This window comes from Cucurbita pepo, chromosome 5 (genome assembly GCF_057944985.1).
Source record: "Cucurbita pepo subsp. pepo isolate OVF chromosome 5, ASM5794498v1, whole genome shotgun sequence".
Taxonomy (NCBI): domain Eukaryota; kingdom Viridiplantae; phylum Streptophyta; class Magnoliopsida; order Cucurbitales; family Cucurbitaceae; genus Cucurbita; species Cucurbita pepo.
Genome location: NC_141802.1, coordinates 1221222 through 1242263, shown reverse-complemented (window position 1 = coordinate 1242263; position 21042 = coordinate 1221222). Strand labels below are relative to the sequence as shown.

Genomic DNA, 21042 nt, shown 5'->3' with positions numbered 1-21042 from the left:
ATAATCCCAACCCGATGCTCTATAATTTACTTTGGTATACTCAGTTTCATTACCTACGATGCGGTTCATGTCGTTGGGTTCTTCGTCCTAGCCGCAGCGGAGTGCATAGGATCACTCTTGAGGAATGAAGGGGTACTACTAAAAACAGTCTCTATGTGTGTGCGTGTGTTTGGTAGGGGTTTGGTTAGTTGGTTGTGCTTTCAATTTCTGATCTTTAATTGCCATTGATTGATTTGGAAGCAAGCCTGAATGGTTCTTTACTCCTTGATCAGATTTATCTTTCTTGAATACACACGTGTAACGACCTCAATTGACTAAGGTTATTACTACTTGTATGCTAGCAATTGAAAACTTGAAAGAATCTTATAAAATTATAAAAACGTGAAATGACTCAAATATTGATGCAAATATTTTGAATTTGTTATTCATGAACATCATTCTTTTAGCATAATTGACATTTATCTGAAAAGCGTGATACGACTTTAATATAAATAGAAAATCTATTAATTAGGTTGGCTGAATTGAATAAACTTTCCAATTTAGGTAATTACAATTCAACTCATCTTGAAATTGAATTTAAAGGCTTCTAACACATGCTTACCTAATATCTTCGTCACATCTAAAAACTTAACTGGATCAGTTTCAACCCTTATATAAAGGGATGTAAAAGGTTAGCAATCATTCATTCGAAGACATTTCTATCAAGTTCGAATGCTTGCTGATTTGAGTTCATAAAGATTCCAGTTTGTTTGTTCAGGTTGTGGATCATAACCAAAGGCCATCAATCTGCCAAAAAACACGTCGATGAGGTTAATCTAATATGTGGAAGACAATTACGTTGTCGTCCAAGGACACCAACATCGAACGTCGTTGCGGAGAATGGCTGTAAACCCCCAATCGCTAAGGTAGTCTATAGCGACTGTTTACGTGGATCTTCTACAAATCGAACATATGTGGGCGAGAGATGGAGCGCCACACTGCCACGTGGATCGAGAATTTAAAGCTACGACATTGCTGTAAACCCCCAATCGCTAAGGTAGTCTATAGCGACTGTTTACGTGGATCTTCTACAAATCGAACATATGTGGGCGAGAGATGGAGCGCCACACTGCCACGTGGATCGAGAATTTAAAGCTACGACATTGCCACTATTCATCGAAGAGGACGTGCAATGTCGTGTGTTCATGGGCGAGTCGCTTATGGCATTGTCCAAGTCCATAACGTCGATGAGAAAACTGAAGTAACTGAAAGAGGGCGTATACTACTGGTACACATCGCTGGCCGAAGAAGACGACTTCTTTGGAGCATGAGCTGCGGTCGCCAGAGAGCAGAGAGGGACTGTTGAAGATTATTAGGAGTGAGTCCCACATTGGTTAATTTGGGTTTATAAGTGGAGAATATCATCTCTATTGGTACGAGGCTTTTTGGGGAAGTCCAAAACAAAGCCATGAGAGCTTATGCTCAAAGGGGGAAATATCATACAATTGTAGAGAGTCAGTGATTCCTAACGGGGCCAACTCCTAACGGGGGTTGGCCGGCAACTGGAACCTCAAAATAGTAATATGAATATTGCAAAGAGTCGAGTAATATCCTTAAAAAGGACATTTTTATAATATGAATAATGCAAAAGCTTTGTCTGTATTTGAATATTATAAGGTTGTTGATGGTATTCGATTGTAGCTTGAAAGCTACTACTTCCTGTAAGCTAAACTCCAAGAAACATGCTTGCTTTGTAAACCAAATTGAAGAGGTTGCTGCTGTTCCTCCTCCAGATAAGGCACAATGTACTTTTTTGCATCACTGTACGAGATTCCAAGATGACCTCCTTCAACTTTTATGAACTGGACTCTTCCACCTTCATCTAACCTTCTCAATCCAATCCAATCCTCTAGGTAAAGCTTTGTCTGCACCAAAACAATCATGGTGCTAAGACACCGCAACGTCACCGTGCCTAAAACATGTGCGTGTGCGTGTGTTTTTCAATTCTTAGCCAAGATCTGGCAATGCTGTGACATCCAAAATGTTGTACCTGCTGTGGGGGTAAAACAGGCTCAAACTCCCCGTCCGGGTAATATCCGAACCACGCCGTTTCCTTTGGGACCAGAACCTTATCATCCTCAAACTATTGACACAGTGAGCCAAACCAAAAATATATGACAAAACATTAACACTATAAATTTGCATCAGCTTCTCCATACATCAAACTTACCATGATTAGCACCAAGTTCTTTAAACTACTAAATCGTTCCTTGTACGTCGAGTTTGTGGCATCGGGACGTTCGTTATTAAGCTTCGGGAGAAACTTACAGTGCTCTAAATAGTTGGGGATATCCTGAAAAAGAAAAGAAGGATCATTGAGAACTTGGAGATGTACAGAAATCATATCTGGGTTTGTAAACAAATATAACTCACATTCGGTATTTTAATATAACCACTAGGAGCCAAAGAATTCTGCAAGACAATAATAAGAGAACGTGTCAAGACTTCGATTTTGTAACGGCTCAAGTCCACCGCTAGCAGATATTGTCCTCTTTAGACTTTCCCTCTAAGGAGAGGTTTCCACACCTTTACAAAGAATGTTTCGTTCTCCTCCCCAACCGACGTGGGATCTCACAAATTTGTTGACAATTTACACAAAACCATAGAGTTCAAGGAAGCTCGGATATGGTGACGTACTTGGACAGCATCTGAGTAGATACCTAACTTCATTATGTCGTCTGCAAGTATGCACCAAATGCCAGACTGCAAATATATTCAAGGCCTTCAGCAACAGAAAATGTAACCTATTCCCATGAAGGTGGAACACAAGAACAGTTCTTACACCACAAAGTGGAACAGAGGCTATGCCAGCATGAGGACCGCCTAAAGAGATGAAGTTCTTAACCTATTCCCATGAACAGAGAAGCAACAAATTAGATTCAGTACATATCAGGCTGATAAACACCAATCTAGAAGGTAAATAATCAAAGTGGTTCTCACAGGAGGCGCTCCATCGCAGAATTCTACGACTGCTCGCCCGATTAAGTTACCCTATTAAGAGAACCAAATGTGTCCCAGAGTGAGTTAAACTATCTTAATCTTTACTACTTTATGAAAAGTTGGAAGGGGGAACAAGAACAAGACAAAACGATTGGACAAGACACAAACTAACGTTAGTTACAGAATTATAGTTCTCAAGTCGTCATGAATCACCTGGGAGAGACCAACAAAGTTGAAGCCCTCTTTTAGCTCTTTCATTTTCTTCACCTGTAGTCATAATAACGAACTAGTTGCACGTTAACATCGATGTCGAAATCCAATCGGAACAAAAACCAGCTGGAGAACTATACCACCTTGTTGCAAACAATTTGGGACTGCCAAACATAAAACAGAAACATCACAACTTGAAAAACTTCTTAGTAGCTCAAGATGATTGAATCATAATATTCATTATCTAACCTGCTCCTCAAGGGACATAAACCACGAATCCCATCCCCCATTCCCAATTTCTCTGTAGGAAGATGGATGAAGCAATATCAATGCTCGCAGCTCAGTCAATCATGAGAGCAAACTTATAACAAATTAATATGAACATAATGGCAGCTTATAACAAGTTAGTATATCATGAGAGCAATCTTATAACAAGTTAGTATGAAAATGGATACAGATCTTCGGACAAGCATACATGCAATATCCCTCAGCACCAGAATTATCACTCAAGTACTTTGTAAACTTCCTCATGCCCTTATTTGAGCATTTATCCCCAATACCTGCAATTGAGAGAAAATATCAACTCAAGAAACTTTTAAAACACGACAGGCCACTTTAAATAGCTCCAATTGAACCCTGACCAACATTGCAACTCAATCAAACTCATAAACTTGATGAGATCAGCTGGATAAACCATAAAGAAAAAACAAATCAAGAACTGGGTTAGAAGCTGAAACCTACAGATTCCAGAAAAACAAAATACAAGGGTGGGGGGGTCTCATATATTCCTCCAAGAACAGATTTGAATCTCTGTAGACCTAGAATCAAACAACCAGGAACAGTAATTTCCAGAAAACAAATTTCAGCATCCAAACATCCCTCGGAAATACCCTTTCGAGGAAACAAAAATTATCGATACCCAACAATCGATTTCTTCATCCAGCAAATTCCATCGGCAGAATTTAAACACACCCAGTTGATAATAAACATAAAGGAATCATCGGATACAAAAGAAGATAGTTGGATTAAAATAGAAACAGAAAAAGAGGGGAAGAAATTCAAGAATGGAAGAAGATACATACCGTGGAGCACTATGAAGGGTATGGAATGAGAAATTGGGATGATTATTGAAACGAAAAGGAAGAAGAAGATGATGGGCAGTGAAGAAAACGCCATTAGTTGCAGAGTGGAAGTAGAGATTTGCAGACAGAAGGAAGATGGGGCGATGAAATTACGGAGTTCCCTCGCACAACATTGGTTGTTGAGAATGAGAAATAACAACGCCAAATTATAAAACCAATCAAATCACCAGTTTTTTTCAACTTCTATAAAATTCTCGTAATCTTCAAAACAATTTTTTTTTTTTTTTTTTTTTTTTTTTAATTATAGTCTCCCCAACCCAAAGATAGGGACTCTGATCATCCATTTAACGAGACACGAGGGAGGAATTGGAGGGAGAAAATAAAATTCATTTTTAATATTTATTTTTCTTAAAATTGAGTGGTTGTATTGGTTGTCACTAAATTATCTAATCACTATTTTTACGTATGATATTCTTACATTATATTCAAATTTCATTCCTACGTGTCTCTATTGCATTGAATAATTTTATACAATGGTATATAAAGTCACTGATCCACCAAGTATACATTTTTCCGTTTGTTTGTTTTGAATTGAACAGTCATATAAAATTTAGGGGAGAAGTCAAACCATACATCCTCAAAATGTACTAAGAGATACGACTAGCTGTCGAAATTCTCTCTACCTTAAAAGTTATATGTTATTTAAGACGTTGTGTTGCCTTTTGCTTATAGTTATATAACACTGGTTTCAATTTTTTTTCATTCTTGTTAAACTCGTTTTCAAAAATCTCTTTGCTCCCATTTTCTAAAATCTTCTCCTGTCCTATAAAAGTTTGAGCATACATTGCCCAATTGTAGGTAACGCGAATCCAAATTGACTTGACTAACTTGATGTTGAGAGTTAGTGTAGCACAATCACAAAAGTCCGCTATTAAGAAAAGTGTGACTGTAACAAGTGATATCAATGCACCTTAAATTTTCAAGTTTAACGTTTCAATAGTTAAAGTAGAAGTTTAAAGTTTATTTCTAAATCTATATATATATATATATATATATATATATATATATTATTTTTGTGTCTATTTGGTCATATTAAAATAAATTAAAATTAAATCCATCCATTAATCAAAAAAATGAAATTGATTTATAATTCAACCTTAAATTTTTAATTCATTGTCTATTTATAAATTTGAGATGAAAATGACATTTAAACTTCGAAAAAAAAAAGTTTTTTTAGATCAAAGCATCTCCTACACGCTTCCCCTTCATAGCCAGAGCTTCCATGAGACATTGTTCTGTTAAGCTCAGAAGCTTGTCTCGTTCCTCACAGAGGCTTTGAAGTTTGAGTCGCTGTTCTTCAATCTTCTCTTCCATTTCTGCAACCATCCCTTCACCCACCTCTTTCCCTTTCCCTCCAAAGAACCCCATTGCTACCTTCTTCCACCCTTCGAACGCGAACCCCACTTCAAACCCAGCCAGCTCAATCGCCCTGATCCCTATCAACCATGAAACTAGACCCTCTCCCGTCATCTTCTCGAACTCCGTTCTCGACATGTCGTCCATCACTTTGCAGAACAAGTTCCACACAATCGTCTTCACTTTGATGCTCATATTTGACCTCTCTGCAATTCCATTCAACATGGCCGTCATAATAGTTTTGAGTTTGGAGGTCATAATATAATACCCGTGAAAATTGAATCATATAATACCTGAGATATCACCATGTTTGCCAAAAACTGCAGTGAATGTTCCAACCAGTTTCTCGGAGATCAAGTATCGGCTGCCGGCGCGCACCGTCGGAGTGTCCCTGTCAAAACCTTCAAAAGGGTTGCCGCCATCCTCTCCAAGTTCGAGCCTTTCTAAGAGATAATAAAGGGGTTTCTCAAGATATGAAAAATAGTTTGAATATTTGTCTTCCGAGCTGGTTTCGTCGTCGTCGTCGTCACCGCCGGCGTCTTGCAACATTGCGTTGACGAGGCTTTGATACTCAACATCGTCGGATTCAGAGAAAGAATCGAGGATCTGTTGAAGGGTTACTCCAGGCTTTAATATGCTTTCATGGTGATGATCATCTGCTTCTAAGTGTTTATCATTCAATGCCAATGTACCAAATTGAGATGTTATTGATGCTTCTTCTGGCGGCTCTGTTTCACTTGGGATCTGCAGGGGAAATTTAAACAGGGGAATGATGATTCAAAACAGGGGACTGTGAATTAAACTCATGAATTCAATTGAGAAAATCACGAACCTGATGATCATAGATGACGCAACCAACATGGGCGACAAATCTACAGATTTTACACCAATAAACCCAAGAAAGTTCATCTCTTTCATCTCCACAAACGCTACACGAACTATCATCATCGTCGCCATTGTTACCGACAGCCTCACAGCTCGAAAGCACCATCGGATGAATGTGGTGGTCAACTTTAATGGCGGGGGGGAGAGCGCACTGGACATGAAGAAACGCGTCGCAATGGACACAACGGATGAAACTCGGGAAACTGATTCCTTCATCACACAGAGCACAAATCAAATGCTTGTGATCGGAGTTTCTATTGAGGAGGAGGAGGGGGTGGGGGTGGTGGTTGACGGAGACGAGGGGGAGGGCGGCGCAAGCGGCGGTGATGGAGAAAGGGCAGGTGAGGCAGTGGAAGGATGGGCCGCCAGTGGAGGCGGAGGCGCAAGCGGCGCAGTGGAAGAAGCCGGTGGAGCGGAAGAGGAGAGTGGAAATAGAAGGGTCGGAGAATTCTTGTAAAGAGATCATGAAGTGACGGTGGAGCGTGTCGAGGGAGTTTATGAAGGCGAGAGGGTGGTTTTGGTGGTGGTGGAGAGGGTGCGCCGCCTGGATTTGGAGTCTGTTTGTCATGCTCCGGGCGTTGTCCACGGTGGAGGTGAGAGTCTCGCCGGAATCGGAACTCATTGTGAAGATTGTGTTGACTGGAAATCAAATTGATGGGAGAAACGAAGACTTTTGGTTTTATATCCTTTTAGAGCCCAACGACAACGTGGCAATCTCATCTCTCTTATCTTTTATTATTATTATCATTCTTATTAATTAAATTTAAACCTCTAACCTACATCATTTTTTAAGTTTAATTATATTTAAAACTTTTAATTTCAAATATAAATAATTAAAACTGTCTTAATTAATTAATAACAAACGGGGTAAAATTTTAAAATATTTCGGCTTTCCTTTTTGGACTTCTCTCAAGATTTTAAAACACGTCCACTGGTAAGAGATTTTCACACTATTTTAAGTGAGTTCTCACATCGATTGGAGAGAGAAATGAAATATTAACTCTCTGTAATAGACGCGTTTTAAAAAATAGAGCTGACTGTGATACATAATGCAACAAAAGTCAAAACAGACTATACCGGTTAGTGATATGCTTGATTTGTTACACGATTAGAATATAGTATTTGAAAATTAATTAGGAGATGCAATGATTGATTGAATATGATTTGAAGAAATTTAATAAAGAGTGGTTGATATGAGGAAACATTTAAAAAGACCATATTGTAAGGGTTTTAAATGGCATAGTCAAAGTCTTGGAGGTATTTTAGTTCTAGGGTTTAATTGCACATGATCTCATTCTCTAACCATCTTTGAAATTAAATTAACAATGAAATGATCAAAGTCAAGTCATTCATAAACACATTTTTAAATCTACATTACCATTCAAAGTACGAACAAAAATAGCATATGAACGTGGAATTTAAAACTTACTTCATTTTATATCAGTTGCTTTTGTGTACGGTTGTGGTTGTTATTTTATATCACATTTTATATCATTTTATATCACTTGCTTTTGTTCTCGCTCTTGCTGGTTGTTATTTTATGTACCGTTGTGGTTGAAGCGGATTTCGTGGACAAAAGGTCAAGTTAAAATTATCGAACTTGATGCTGTTAGACAAACACGACTCTCCACAATGGTATGATATTGTCCATTTTGAGCATAAGCTCTCGTGACTTTGCTTTGGGCTTCCCCAAAAGGCCTCACACCAATAGGGTTAGCATTCCTCACTTATAAACCCATGATTATTCCTTAAATTAGCCGACATGGGACTTCCATCATCCAACAGATGCAACTACGGCCAGATCGAGATTGGTGAGATGAAACAAAAGTGACAAAGGAAGGGAAGAATCTTTGGTTTCGTGTAAGATTTGTCTTGCAAGTTTAACTCTGAATTTCAATTTTATTATTAAAATTAAAATTATGGAGAAATTTAAAATTAAAATTTTATTAAACTATTAAAACAAAATTATATTAAAAAGAATTATAAAAATTAAATTTAAAGAATTTATAAGAAGAAAAATCTAATGTTTAAAATTATTAGAATTAAATTCTAATTTTTACGAAGAAATTTGTAATTTTATCTTTTTTTACGAATAATTACTTTTTTTTTTTTTTTTTGTAAGTTTATTTTCTTCAACCATTGATCATTTGATCAGAACAAATTCCAGATCTTTTGATTTCTTTCACTCATCTCCGAACTTCACTGAGCTTTCTGCAGCAATGGCTTCCCGATCTCCTCCCTTACATCCGCAAGCTTCAGACCTAATTCCAACAATTCCCCAAATGATCGAATCGTTGTCGAAACTGCACGGAGAGCTCTCCACTGCCCTCAAAGAATCCACCACCAGGGCCCAAGCCGCCGCTAATCGGCGTGCTCCAGCTTCCGCCGACGATCAGATAGAGGAGGCTGAAAGGCCTCATACAGAAACTAATGCTAGCATCAGGGCTAATCAAAATCCCCAATTTGAGAAGTTATTGACCAACATCGAGCATTTGAAGGGGGCGTTGGAGGCAACAAACGAGCTCGATAAGCAGCTCAAAGAGCCGGTACAGAGCATAAAAGCCAGTCTCGAGGAGGTTATCAAAAGCGTCGAATTAGATCAGAAAATCGAAGAGAATTTTCTTGATGCGGTAAGTAAGGATATGAAGACGTTGAAGTTCCAAATTCCTTCGTACCAAAAGTTGTCCTTGGCTGGAAACACCGCCCATTTGGTTGACAAGGGAGGTGGAACGGCGAGGCAGGATGAGTTCAAGTTGCCAAATTTGTATGCCCATAAGGTGTTCGACGAAAGTCCTGCTTTTATAGAAATTCAGGACATTTACAACGGCTTTGGTGATGATATCTGTAAGAAGTGCTTTTTGTATTTTGCTGCGTTTCCTGAAAATGTAGTGTTGAAGAAGCGATTACTTACACATTGGTGGATTGGAGAAGGCCTTCTGGACTCTTCTGGCAGTGGAGAACAAATGCCTGAAGTTCGTGCTGGTGAGATCCTTAAGAAATTTGCAGAGAAGGGTTTGATTGTGCCGCTGAAGGAAGAACAGAAGAAGGTCAAAAAGAAGTTTACAATGCCACCTATTGTTCGCTCTGCTGCAATTATCCTGGCCAAAAAAGAGCAGTTTTTGAATTATGATTCCGGGGACAACCCAATTGGTAAATCTTCTGGCTGTGATAGGATTTTTCTGGTGAAGGGGGGAGGTCTTCGCCAGCCGAAAGCACCGACTTTGACGACGGATCAGAATTTGGAAGTTACCATGGAATCAATCTTCAATGTTAGCCAACCTTTCCCTGATTCTGCATTGGAGTGGTTGGCCAAGAAAGGGGAAGTAGACATGAGAACTGACAAAGTTGTGGAGTGGTTGTTAAAGCTGAAAAACCTCAAAGTTCTTTACTTGGGGAGATGGCAAAGTGCAGTTGATGAGCAGCAAATTGAGGTCGAAAGCCTTGAGTTCTTAGAAGGTTTGAAGAAAATGAAAAAACTGAGGCTTTTGAGCCTCCAAGGGATCTCCTGGATCAACAAGCTTCCAAATTCCATAAGAACATTGAGTCAACTCAGAGTGTTAGACTTGAAATCTTGTTTCAATCTGGAGACACTTCCTCAGGGCATAGGATCTCTCAAGAGGCTCACACATTTGGATGTCTCCGGCTGCTATATGCTTGATCAGATGCCAACATCCATATCCAAACTCACTGAACTTAGAGTCTTGAAGGGGTTTGTTACAGGGAGGTCAAGTCTCAATGATCTGAGAGGTTTTAAGAAGCTCAGAAAGTTGAGCATCAACACGAACAGGCGTGATTTCCCCGACGAAACGGATCTCCGTGTTCTCCAAGATCTTGGGGAGCACGGTAAGCTTCGAACTCTCGGCATTGTATGGGTGGCCGAAGGGTTGAAGCAACCATCATCAGGCGAACGAAACATGATACGACAAGTAACGAGGAAAATCGGCAGACAGCTAACCATGCAATTGAGCAAACAAAGGGATCAGTCTAATGATGTGATCTTAGAACTACCAAAAGAGTTAGAGAAGCTTGAGATGGAATGTCTGCCAAAGGAGAAGCTACCCTTATGGCTAAATCCTTCAAATTTGACAAGCCTGAAGAGACTCTACATTAGAGGAGGGAAACTAGCAGAGCTCGGGAACGAACCATGGAAGGCCGAGGTCGTTCGTCTGAAATACATGACGGAATTAAAGATAGAATGGAGAGAACTTCAGAAATCTTTCCCAAATTTGAGTTACTTGCAGAAAGTACGATGTCCAAGAGTTACTTTCTGCCCCTGTGATGCCAATGGAGTGTGGATGAAACCATGCCAGTAGTGATAAAAACAATGGTGGCATTGAGAAGCAGCAACCTAAAAGAGCAGCTGGTTATGGTGCGTATACTAAATGTATGGTTCTTTCTGAGTCTATATTCATTTTGGTTATGTTTCCTGAATGTTTGCTCATGAGTTGATTTCATTCATAGAAAATTGAATTGAGAGTCATTGAAGTTGGATCTAGATCTTCATTTTTCTGGTGAAAATTCGTGGTTGAGCGAGAAATGGAGTCCCAGGAAGAAAAGAAAATTCATCGCCAGCTAAATGAAGACAAGAACCAGATGATCTTGTCGATCCTTGTTCCCTGTCCTCATCCTGTTTGACTCTTTTAAATTAGTATATATCAATTCTCTCTTTCATAAATAGTTATTAATAAACTTAGGTCATCTAGTTAACACATAGTTTCCCCTACGAAATTCAAAGGTAAAGGTTAGTATAGGATCGTTTGTAAGTAAAGAACACTATTTTCATTGGTTCGAGCCTTTTTGAAAAAAGCAAAAGCAAAGCCACGGAAGATTAAACTCAAAGTGGACAATATTATATAATTGTGGAAGGTTATCATTCCTAACAAAGTCATAAAGTTTTTTTTGTTGGTCAAAAGAAAAAATTAAAGTCATAGTTTCGATCCCGTCTGAATATTAAAACAAAATCATGATTTATGATTTAAATCTTAGGAATGAAAAGTAAAGTAAAGATGAGCTGATGAAGTAAGATATTGGTCAAAAGAAGAAAAGAAAGTCAATGTTTTGCTTTGTCCTCCTCTATAATTGACCAGTCCTTTCTTAGCCTTCCAGTTCGTCTCTGAAACCTTTTTCGTTCTCAATTCTTCATTTCAACAAGCCTACAAAAAAATGGGAACACAACCAGACATGAACAAGACCAAATTCAGCTGAAAAAACCCACTCCCATGGCTTCCCTGACTGAGAAATTTCCAGTCCACACTCTGTTTCTCGAAACACCACCCTCAAATAACCAGACGCTCGATATAATTCCACCGAGAGTTAAAGAAATCTGGGAAGAATGGAACATTAGAGGCCTAATCCTCTTCAGTCTCTCCTTACAAACCTTCCTAATCCTCTGTGCTCCTCTCAGGAAACGCACCTCTAGAAAACTCCCCATCTTCCTCCTCTGGTCCGCCTATCTCCTCGCCGATTGGACCGCCAGTTTCATCGTCGGCCTCATTTCCAACAACAACGACGACAGCAGTAACAAGAAAAAGTCCGATGCCAATCAAGAACTTCTCGCCTTCTGGGCCCCTTTTCTCCTCCTCCATCTCGGCGGTCCCGACACCATTACCGCCTTTGCTCTCGAGGACAATGCCCTCTGGCTTCGCCATTTAATCGGCTTGATTTTTCAGGTCGTCGCCACTGTTTATATCTTCATTCAAACCATCCCCCAAAACAATCTCTGGGTTCCTTCCACTTTGATGTTTCTTGCAGGAATCATCAAGTACGCCGAGCGGACTAGGGCTCTGTATTTGGCGAGTTTGGGGAGTTTCAGATCCTCCATGCTTAAGGAGCCTGACCCAGGTCCTGATTATGCTAAATTAATGGAGGAGTTTTCTTGTAAGGAAACTGCCCATTTGCCTACTCGCATTGATCTCGTCGAAGAGCCTAACAAAGAATGGAGCCCTTTCACAAGCACAGTAAAACAGGGTACTCTGAGTGAGCTTGAGGTTGTTCAATACGCCTTTCTTTACTTTAACAAATTCAAGGGTTTGATTGTTGATTTGATATTTAGCTTTAAGGAGCGAAATGAAAGCAGGGATTTCTTCTTGGCAAGAACCCCAATTGATGCCCTCAAGATCATCGAAGTTGAACTCAACTTCATATATGAAGTTCTCTTCACCAAACTGGTTGTTCTTCATAACAAATATGGATGGTTTTTCAGATTCGTTTCTGTATCTTCTGTGATTACGGCTTTGATTCTGTTTACCCATTTGGATAAAACTGATCTTGACAAAATTGACGTTAGGATTACTTATTCTTTGCTTATTGGAGCTTTAGTTTTAGAATTGATATCCATTTTCATGACTGTCTTCTCTGATTGGACTGTGGCTTCCCTTAAAAAGGATGATTCCAATGTTGCCACCATTTTTAAACACTTCCTCCGCCTCAAAGGACTGAGATTGTCTGAGCATAACAAGCCACCATTCTCAGGCTGTAAGAAGCTCGACACTCCACGAATCGTTCGTCGATGGCGTGAGTCTGTGTCTCAGTTCAATTTGATATCATATTGCCTTTGTGAACGTATTCCAATGGATGATTTGAGGAACAGATCATTCTGTTGTGGCTGCAATCTTGCTTGGAAGAAACTCATTCGTTGGTTTCGTGATGCAAAGGTTGTTGTGGTTGATTATCTTGGTGCCAAAGAGTTCCTTGATGATTGGAAATATGTCTCCAGACAGCCCGTTTTTGAGGATCATTGGGGCTTTATCTTCCGAGAGATGCAAGACAAGTCCAAAGCTGCAGAAAGTGCACAAGTTACTGAAGCAATATGTTCATCTAGAGGCTCCTATGCATTGAAATCAATGGAGCTTAACTCGAACGCCGACGTTGATGAGCTGATATCCTACATCGACGATGTTGCTTTTGACGAGAGTGTTATGCTATGGCACATAGCAACAGAACTTTGCTTCCGAGACGAACAAAACACAAACGCCGGCAACAAAACTCATACTCCTCCAGAATTCAGCAAGCTCTTATCAGATTACATGCTCTACCTATTGGTGATGCTCCCCTCGATGATGTCGACCGTGGCAGGACTTGGGGAAATAAGGTTCAGGGACACCTGCGCCGAGGCAAAAAAGTTCTTCGACCGACGAGGATTGGAGTGTAGCTCAAACGAAGATACAAACAGAAGGGCATGTCGGGAGATACTCGGGGTGAACATAAAAGCGAAACCGGTGACAGTGAAGGGAGATAAAAGCAAATCTGTACTGTTTGATGCTGCAATACTTGCTAAGAAGCTGAGAGAGTTCAAAGAGGAGAAATGGGAGATTATGAGCAAAGTATGGATTGAAATGTTGGGATATGCAGCCAGCCATTGCAGACCAGACCAACATGCTCAACAGGTCAGTAAAGGAGGAGAGCTCATCACTTTGGTTTGGTTGTTAATGGCGCATTTCGGGCTTGGAGAACAGTTCCAAATCACTGAAGGCCATGCCAGAGCAAAACTCATAGTAGATAAGTAACTACAGCTGACTCTCATTTTCTTTAATGGGTTTGTTCTTTACATTAAACCCGACCCCGAAAGCTTGTTTATCAATGAAGAATTTGTTTTTTTTTTTAATGATTATAAATTGATTTGTATCTATGAACTCTTAATATCTTGAATGGTAAATAAATAAAATAAAAATTTAACGAAAATAGAGCATTGGATTGGATTTAGTTGTAAAAATTATCGAGGTGAGATATTAATCCAACCAACTCAAATTCTTAGGTTGGTCGAAAAAAATTCATTCAATTTAATCAAATGACTTATGCATATAGCACTATATATTAAATAATAAATGCATTACCAAAATAAATTAATAGTAATATAGTACGAGTAGTTGGAGACTTTATTGTATGATATTTATTAAATTTAGTATATGGTTCACAATTTCCTACATATGTCATTTTCTTATTTATTTCCTACATATGTCATTTTTCCACGTGTCAGCCTTTGAGCAACCAATCATCTTTCTTTTCCAAATTCCTTTCTTCTCCTCTACACAATGCTCATATTCCTTCTAATAATAAAAACTAAAAAAATAAAAATCTTATTATTTTTTTAAAATATTATTTTGAATTTGGTTTTTATCTTAAAAATAATTTGAAAGTAACAAACAAAAACACTGTAATTGTGAGAAGAAAATGGGGAAGAAAAGAGAAAGCAGAGAGAATTAAGAAGTGTTGAGATTGTTGGAATCTTGTTGGATGAACTTAATCTGACCCATCATCTTGGCCGCCAGTGGAAGGCCGCCGCAGTTCTTCATCAGCTCCACTTTGGTTTCCTTCAGATTTGAAGGATGGCGATGGCGGCTGGAATCGCCGTCCTTTGCAACTTCTTGCCAGAATATTTTCCACAAGCTTTCTGGGTCTTTCTGAGGAACCAAACGCCGCAAATTTCCCTCACCCACCATACCTTTTGCAGCTTTCTCGCTTCTGCTCGTCACTATAATTGCTCCGCCTTTCCCTCTTGGAAACCCATCTCTCAAATTCTCTCCGGTTTTCTGGGAAGATTTCAAATCCCAAAACCCATTTTGTTCTTCCTCTGTTTCCGATTCTTGTACGTCATCCAACACAACCAGATAGCGTTTCCCTCTCAGTTGCAGGCGGAGGGCGTAGAGGAGGCGGCGGAGTGTTTGTTCGCCGGGGACATTTGTGTCTATTCCGACTCCGAGAGAGATTAATATTCTCTTGAGTACAGCGATTTTGGGATCTCTGTCTTCGCTGAAAATTCTCGACATGGAGACCCAAATCCTCGGGAGAAACTTGGATTTCACTTCTGGGTTTTGGAGAAAGGCCCGGCAAACCGTCGATTTCCCTATCCCTCGGACTCCGGTGACTCCGATTGCCCTGACCCCATTTCCACCGCCGTCATCTTCTGGTTTCTCGAGCATTTTCCGCAGAACCAGGAGCTCGTTTTCGACGCCGTGGATGGTGGATTCGTCGACCGTTTCTGTAACCCATCTCGAGATTTTGGTTCCTGGTTGAGTGAGATGGATCTCGGAGTCGGGAGGTGTGGCGTTCATATCTCCGATGGCAGTGGATTTGGGTTCTGAGGTGCTTTAATGGCGGAATGAGTGGTTAGTTTGAAGTATCCATGGCAGAACAGAAGCTCCTAAAAATTATAAAGAACATGAAATGATAAAATATTTCAAAGTCTATTATCATTTCCAGATCTGACAGCACAGTGTACAGAGTTTATATTTTAAAATTCAAACCCAATCATGTCAGCTGCAACAAATTGTCAAATTATAATTTTAATCGATCTTGTTTTCTTTCATACAAAAAAAAAAAAAAAAAGAAAGAAAGAAGAAGAGTCGGCCACAAAATGAGTTCTTAAATGATATCATCCCAAGGCAATGGCAACGGCAGCTGCTCTGTCACGAGTCATGCTGTGACAGTAACGTGAGATCACACATAGTTGAGGAGGAAAACGAAACCATTCCTTATAAGGATGAAGAAACTTCTCCCAAGCAGACACATTTTAAAACTTTTGAGGGGAAACTCAAAATGAGAAGCACAAATAAGACAATATCTACTAATGGTGGGCTTGAATCTAACGAGTTGGTGTAATAAGAGGAAAATACATGTGTAGATATTTTACATAGATGAATACAGTTTCAACAACCTGGGTGCCATGTTCCTTCACCTTAACATTCTCCAAATGATACAGAACATCATATAAGCTCTAAGCTACTATCATCATATCGCTTAAAACGTCAGGATATCAAGTAATTTGGCCTGATCAAATGATACACTCAATACTATATATCACAAATACAAACAATAAATAGATGAAGGCAAAGAAGTTGGAACCAAAGGGTAAATGAATTAAGCAGGTTCTCTAGCCACCTTCACTGGTTTCTCTTTTAGGAATGCTACCTCGCCATTAGGAGCCATCAGTAGATGATCCGATCCCTCATCTTCGCTCCTTGGTGATATAGAAGATGCAAGCGATTCTGACCCATCATCGTCATCTGCATTATGACACGAAAATCACAGGGAATAATTCAACAGGACGACGAGAACGAAAGTAAATCTTAAGAACAATACACTGGTTGTTTAGTGTTTCTATTCAGGAACATACCAGAATATGCTGGATGATCAGGAAGATGTCTCACTGCTGAAATCTGAATGTTTTCTGGAAGAAGACAATTGCAGAATGAACCTGTAACTCCAAATAATGGTATCATCAGGTAAAGGACTTAAGCAAGCATCAAGAACCCTCTAAAAAATACAAGAACATATAGTAGTTGTGGAATTCATCTGAAGGAGATTCTCGAGGTACTGTGGAATACACGCAGCGGTCCGATCAATTCCATCCGAGCTTATTCCATGGCACAAAATTGCATGCTGAAGAAGAGAATAGTTCTTACCTAATCGGGCTAGCCGATTCACCCATCCAGGAATGGGCTTCCCAGTCAGTCGCATGCTGACTTCTTCTGTAAAATGGTTGCAATTTTTGGCTATCAGATGATATGTATCACCGTGGTACTCTGAAGAAAGGTGCTCCATGAATGATCGAAATTCAGCACGAGACAAATCAGTGCTTCCCAACAACACTGACCTTCGGAAGATGAATCCAGGGCAACTTTTCGGCTCTACCTCGAATACGCCACTTGTAGGATATTCATGTGCTCCAAAGCCAAACTCCATACCGTGAACTGAGCATCAAATCAGGTAAAAATGACTATATGCTAGGATAAAATGCAAACAGAACAACACATCTAGTTTGTCAATGAAGTTTCAAATGGAAGCGTTTACCGATAATTACGTTATTACGAGGCTATAGGTGACATAACCTAAATGTGACCAAAGGGTTTTGAACCCTGCATACACTATCCCCATCCTATATTTTTTATACAAATAAGGTCGACTATTTCAATCATCTACCCTATTGAACGAAAAGATTGACCTCTAGTTCAAAGGAAGGGCGATTAATATCAGCTAACAACTTGTCTACGACCAATTGAGATTGGAACAACTGAAACGTGAACCGTTTTCCAATTATTATAAAATGAACAAAACTTGAGGAACGTGTAGTTACCCAAATGCCTTATAGTTGCACTCGTAATGCCATGACCGACACAATGAGCAGACTGAAACGACTAATCAGTATAAGAAACAATTCACTAGCATGAACAGATCCTCAACAGAGCTATGAACAGAATTTGTTACACATGAAGTTAAAGAAGAGAACAACAATCAAGTAATGGCATGCTCACTTACATTTGCGACAGTCCCACGGAATATGTCATCCTCAACTTTCATCGTCCTAATTAACTAAACGAAAACTTTCTACCGATCATTCATTAGTATATTTCAAGAAAAAGCTCCATATTTCTCGCAGATGCGTGCCAATAATCCCATGAAGGTTCAATAGATCGAACTCCAAATACTCCTAAGTCCCATCACTCAAGTCAGGAAGAGATAAATATAGGATTGCATAATGGGAGAGCTCAAAGGTATGCCCCTAACAAGTATCGAAGTTCAACTAATTACAGCTCCCTCCCATTCAAATGAAACTAAAACATACCATTTCATTATCCACGATTCATATATTCATCACAAGACAACCAATTTACAACCATTGCAAATAGAATTCAGAGGGAAAATGAAAATATGGAATGAGCACACAACAACAGTAATAAAGAAGTATGTGGTTTACATACCCTCAATACCCGAATGAAAGATTCCGAGCCCCAACCAATAGAGATAGTTATTTATAGGAGTAAGATCGTAGACGTTAAGATACAACAAAGCATGACTGCCGCCCTGCTCCTTGTCCTCGGTATAGTCCGGGCTAGATCTCAGAGGAAACAGACGCATTGTGTTTAATAGCCAGCCCGGGTTGAAAATACCCCAAAAATCACAGACTGATCATCTCTTCACCAAACACCCTTCAAGAAACCTAAGAATCCAAAGAGAAGTAGCTGAAGAACTACAAGGTTTCAATAAATGAGAATCAGAAAAGCTAAAACCTCAAAACTGGGGTGAATTTTCAAATGGAAGAAAAGCTCGGATGAACAGGTCGGAGTTGGGGGGGAAAATACCTTATAATCGTCGTCAGTTTGCACAAAGAAAGAGGGATTTCGAAAATTGAAGTAACATTCAAAGAATAAACCCTAAAAACATCGAAATGGGGCGAGTTGTATAGAATTTGCGGCCAATTGATCGAATGAGGAGGAGCTGAAAAAGATCGAAGAGAGAATTTAGCGATCCCGATCCCTTCAACTCTATGACAGAAATGAAAATTAAAGGAAGAAAACGCAAAATCAAACACAAGAATTGAGAAAGTCTCAACCAAATCTGGGGTTTCCAGAACAGAATCAATGCGGGGATGAAGGGTATGCAAAAAAAAAAAAAAAAAAAAAAAAAAAAAAAAAAAAAAAAAAAACCCTAAATTTCTATGATATTATCACCAAGTCGCCCATTTTCCCCTGCAACTTCAACCTCCATAACCGTGTGTTATCTCAAACGTTGAAAAAATGCTCATACTTTTATTTGAAATTATTTGATTATCCATAGCTTTGCGATCAAAGTATTTAAGTAAATTCCATCTTTATGTACCAAACTATAATTTTGTTGCTTCAAATATTACTCCAAAATCTTTCCATTAATATTTAAAACATAAAACATATTTCATTTCTATAAATAAATAAATAAATAAATCCACTTCCAATTATAATTTTACTCTCGTTTTGATATGTTAAAAAAATATTTTATTAATTTTATGTCGAAGGTGACTCTAAATTTTTAATTTTTAATTTTATTAATTTCGTATTTAATTTTAATTTTAATTTTATGGGTATTTAATATTTTTAACTTATTGTTGAGAAAAAAAAAAGTTGAGAACTTTGTTTATTTTCTTTGTGAATGAATGATAATTTTACATTATAATAATTATTTGGTTCATTCTTATTCCAAATAATTTGGTGAGCAAAATGACAAATATAAACTAATTTTAAAAGAAAAGCTTCTAAATGAGATGGAAAAAAGGTGGGCAAATTGGTCATTTTGACAGCTGTGATTTTCCATAATTGCTTTCAATGTCGTCCAATCGGATCCTATCCATATCAACCTATTATCTTTCAAATAATTGATTTTTATACGCCACAAACAAAAAATAAAAATAATTAATCATTTTAACGTTGGTCATATCTCTACCTTTCTTAAAATTGTGGAAACCTCTCTTAATTAACACGTTTTAAAAAATCGTAAAATTGACAATAATACATAATGAGAGAAAACGGATAATATTTAATAGCGGTGGGCTTAAATTGTTACAAATGTCGTATGAATATAAAATGGTACAAATAAAAATGGCAAGTTGGCAAATTCGACATGTGTTAAATAAGATAAATATAAATAAATAATATACAGAGAGTAAAATGGATTGTTTGACATTCTATTCAATATCTACCCCCAACCATGAAGAGAATTTAAAATTTGCAAGCAATTATTATTTTATTTAAATATTAAATTGAAATAAAGTTGTCCAATTGGCCAATTTTATATAATTATCCGACATAATTTTCAAACCAAGAAAATCCCTCTCGCCTTCCTCTTTAATTAACATATTTATCGCTTCTAATTTTGATTAAAATGACATTAAATTATTTAATAAAAAAAATTAATTTGCTAAGAATCAATAAAATTAACTCGATCTAACTAGTTTAGTTACTCGTTTTCATTATTTTTTTATTTTTATCCTCATTTTAAAATTAAGAAAATTAATAATATTTGGTAATTAAAATTTAATATGTGAGTTTGGATCACAAAAGATAACAATAATAATTAATTAAAAAAGTTCATAGTATTTGATATTCAATTTCTGTTTTTCCAGTCCAGGGAATATTATTGGTCCGACAAAAAGACTGCGTAGCGGCGCACGTGTGGCATGTTCGCACGTGCAGACCAGATGGAGGCTTTTTGACTACCGGAAACAAACTACTTTTAGTGGTCAGAATCAAATATGACAGGTGGGGTATTTTAGTCATTTCACTATTGCAGCAAATTTCTAGCCGACAATTATAAAATAATTTCAAGCCTCCCTCAAATAATCCTAATCAGTCATATACTATTTTTGTAAATTATAATTTATTTTTTGTTATAAAATTTTTAATATCACCGAATTACCCTCTATAAACTCATGTAAATTTTATTAATTTTCTACATAAAAGAGTATTTTTAATAAAAAAAAATTAATAATAAATACAATTTAACGAGTTTAAAGATAAGAGTCTGTAAGTGGGTAGCTTTGAGTGGGAGAAAAATAAAATTTGCATACTCATTTAGGAAATTAATGACGTCACGATAAAGAAATATCCAAAATCGAATTTACCAACTTAACCTTTAAAAACATTCTTAAAAAGGAAATGGATAATTAGGCGAAGGGCAATACCGTCATTTCAGATTAAAATTTAAGCACGTGTATATAAAAATA

General features: G+C 38.0%; 6 protein-coding genes across 13 annotated transcripts; 2 read left to right on the top strand and 4 right to left on the bottom strand.

Annotated features, from left to right (window-relative positions):
* Nucleotides 1-1579: 1579 nt before the first annotated feature.
* LOC111795290 (uncharacterized) lies at nucleotides 1580-4500 on the bottom strand. Of its 3 annotated transcripts, XM_023677619.2 has the most exons (12): nucleotides 4272-4500; nucleotides 3665-3749; nucleotides 3439-3490; nucleotides 3333-3353; nucleotides 3193-3246; nucleotides 2980-3030; nucleotides 2822-2884; nucleotides 2677-2742; nucleotides 2413-2451; nucleotides 2210-2332; nucleotides 2030-2122; nucleotides 1580-1904 (listed from the first exon to the last, which is right to left on the bottom strand). In XM_023677619.2, the coding sequence occupies exons 1-12, from the start codon at nucleotides 4363-4365 to the stop codon at nucleotides 1692-1694; spliced, it is 954 nt and encodes a 317-aa protein (XP_023533387.2). In that variant the 5' UTR covers nucleotides 4366-4500; the 3' UTR covers nucleotides 1580-1691. The 3 variants fall into 3 exon arrangements, with proteins under 3 accessions (XP_023533387.2, XP_086980204.1, XP_023533388.2); XM_087124078.1 differs by lacking the exon at nucleotides 3665-3749 and having other exon boundaries at nucleotides 4272-4480; XM_023677620.2 differs by lacking the exons at nucleotides 3665-3749; nucleotides 4272-4500 and adding an exon at nucleotides 3750-3799.
* Nucleotides 4501-5433: 933 nt separating this feature from the next.
* Nucleotides 5434-7286, bottom strand: LOC111794977 (uncharacterized). The gene is made up of 3 exons (XM_023677197.2): nucleotides 6520-7286; nucleotides 5981-6431; nucleotides 5434-5893 (listed from the first exon to the last, which is right to left on the bottom strand). The coding sequence occupies exons 1-3, from the start codon at nucleotides 7192-7194 to the stop codon at nucleotides 5505-5507; spliced, it is 1515 nt and encodes a 504-aa protein (XP_023532965.2). The 5' UTR covers nucleotides 7195-7286; the 3' UTR covers nucleotides 5434-5504.
* A 1421-nt stretch (nucleotides 7287-8707) lies between these two features.
* LOC111795400 (disease resistance RPP13-like protein 4) lies at nucleotides 8708-11247 on the top strand. 2 transcript variants are annotated; one of them, XM_087123729.1, is made up of 2 exons: nucleotides 8708-10941; nucleotides 11034-11247. In XM_087123729.1, exon 1 carries the CDS (start codon nucleotides 8792-8794, stop codon nucleotides 10883-10885), a length of 2094 nt encoding a protein of 697 aa, XP_086979855.1. In that variant the 5' UTR covers nucleotides 8708-8791; the 3' UTR covers nucleotides 10886-10941; nucleotides 11034-11247. The 2 variants fall into 2 exon arrangements, with proteins under 2 accessions (XP_086979855.1, XP_086979854.1); XM_087123728.1 differs by having other exon boundaries at nucleotides 8708-10956.
* A 313-nt stretch (nucleotides 11248-11560) lies between these two features.
* LOC111795399 (uncharacterized) lies at nucleotides 11561-14170 on the top strand. Its single transcript, XM_023677808.2, has one exon. It carries the CDS (start codon nucleotides 11792-11794, stop codon nucleotides 14075-14077), a length of 2286 nt encoding a protein of 761 aa, XP_023533576.2. The 5' UTR covers nucleotides 11561-11791; the 3' UTR covers nucleotides 14078-14170.
* A 463-nt stretch (nucleotides 14171-14633) lies between these two features.
* On the bottom strand, nucleotides 14634-15875 carry LOC111785159 (putative disease resistance protein At4g19060). Its single transcript, XM_023665617.2, has one exon. The coding sequence runs from the start codon at nucleotides 15620-15622 to the stop codon at nucleotides 14771-14773; it is 852 nt and encodes a 283-aa protein (XP_023521385.1). The 5' UTR covers nucleotides 15623-15875; the 3' UTR covers nucleotides 14634-14770.
* Nucleotides 15876-16169: 294 nt separating this feature from the next.
* Nucleotides 16170-19156, bottom strand: LOC111795794 (deSI-like protein At4g17486). Of its 5 annotated transcripts, none has more exons than XM_023678379.2 (6): nucleotides 19019-19156; nucleotides 18650-18785; nucleotides 18269-18507; nucleotides 16973-17260; nucleotides 16684-16764; nucleotides 16170-16573 (listed from the first exon to the last, which is right to left on the bottom strand). In XM_023678379.2, the coding sequence occupies exons 3-6, from the start codon at nucleotides 18423-18425 to the stop codon at nucleotides 16428-16430; spliced, it is 672 nt and encodes a 223-aa protein (XP_023534147.2). In that variant the 5' UTR covers nucleotides 18426-18507; nucleotides 18650-18785; nucleotides 19019-19156; the 3' UTR covers nucleotides 16170-16427. The 5 variants fall into 5 exon arrangements, with proteins under 5 accessions (XP_023534147.2, XP_023534148.2, XP_023534146.2 ...); XM_023678380.2 differs by lacking the exon at nucleotides 19019-19156 and adding an exon at nucleotides 18901-19000; XM_023678378.2 differs by lacking the exon at nucleotides 19019-19156 and having other exon boundaries at nucleotides 18269-18537; nucleotides 18650-18968.
* Nucleotides 19157-21042: the final 1886 nt, after the last annotated feature.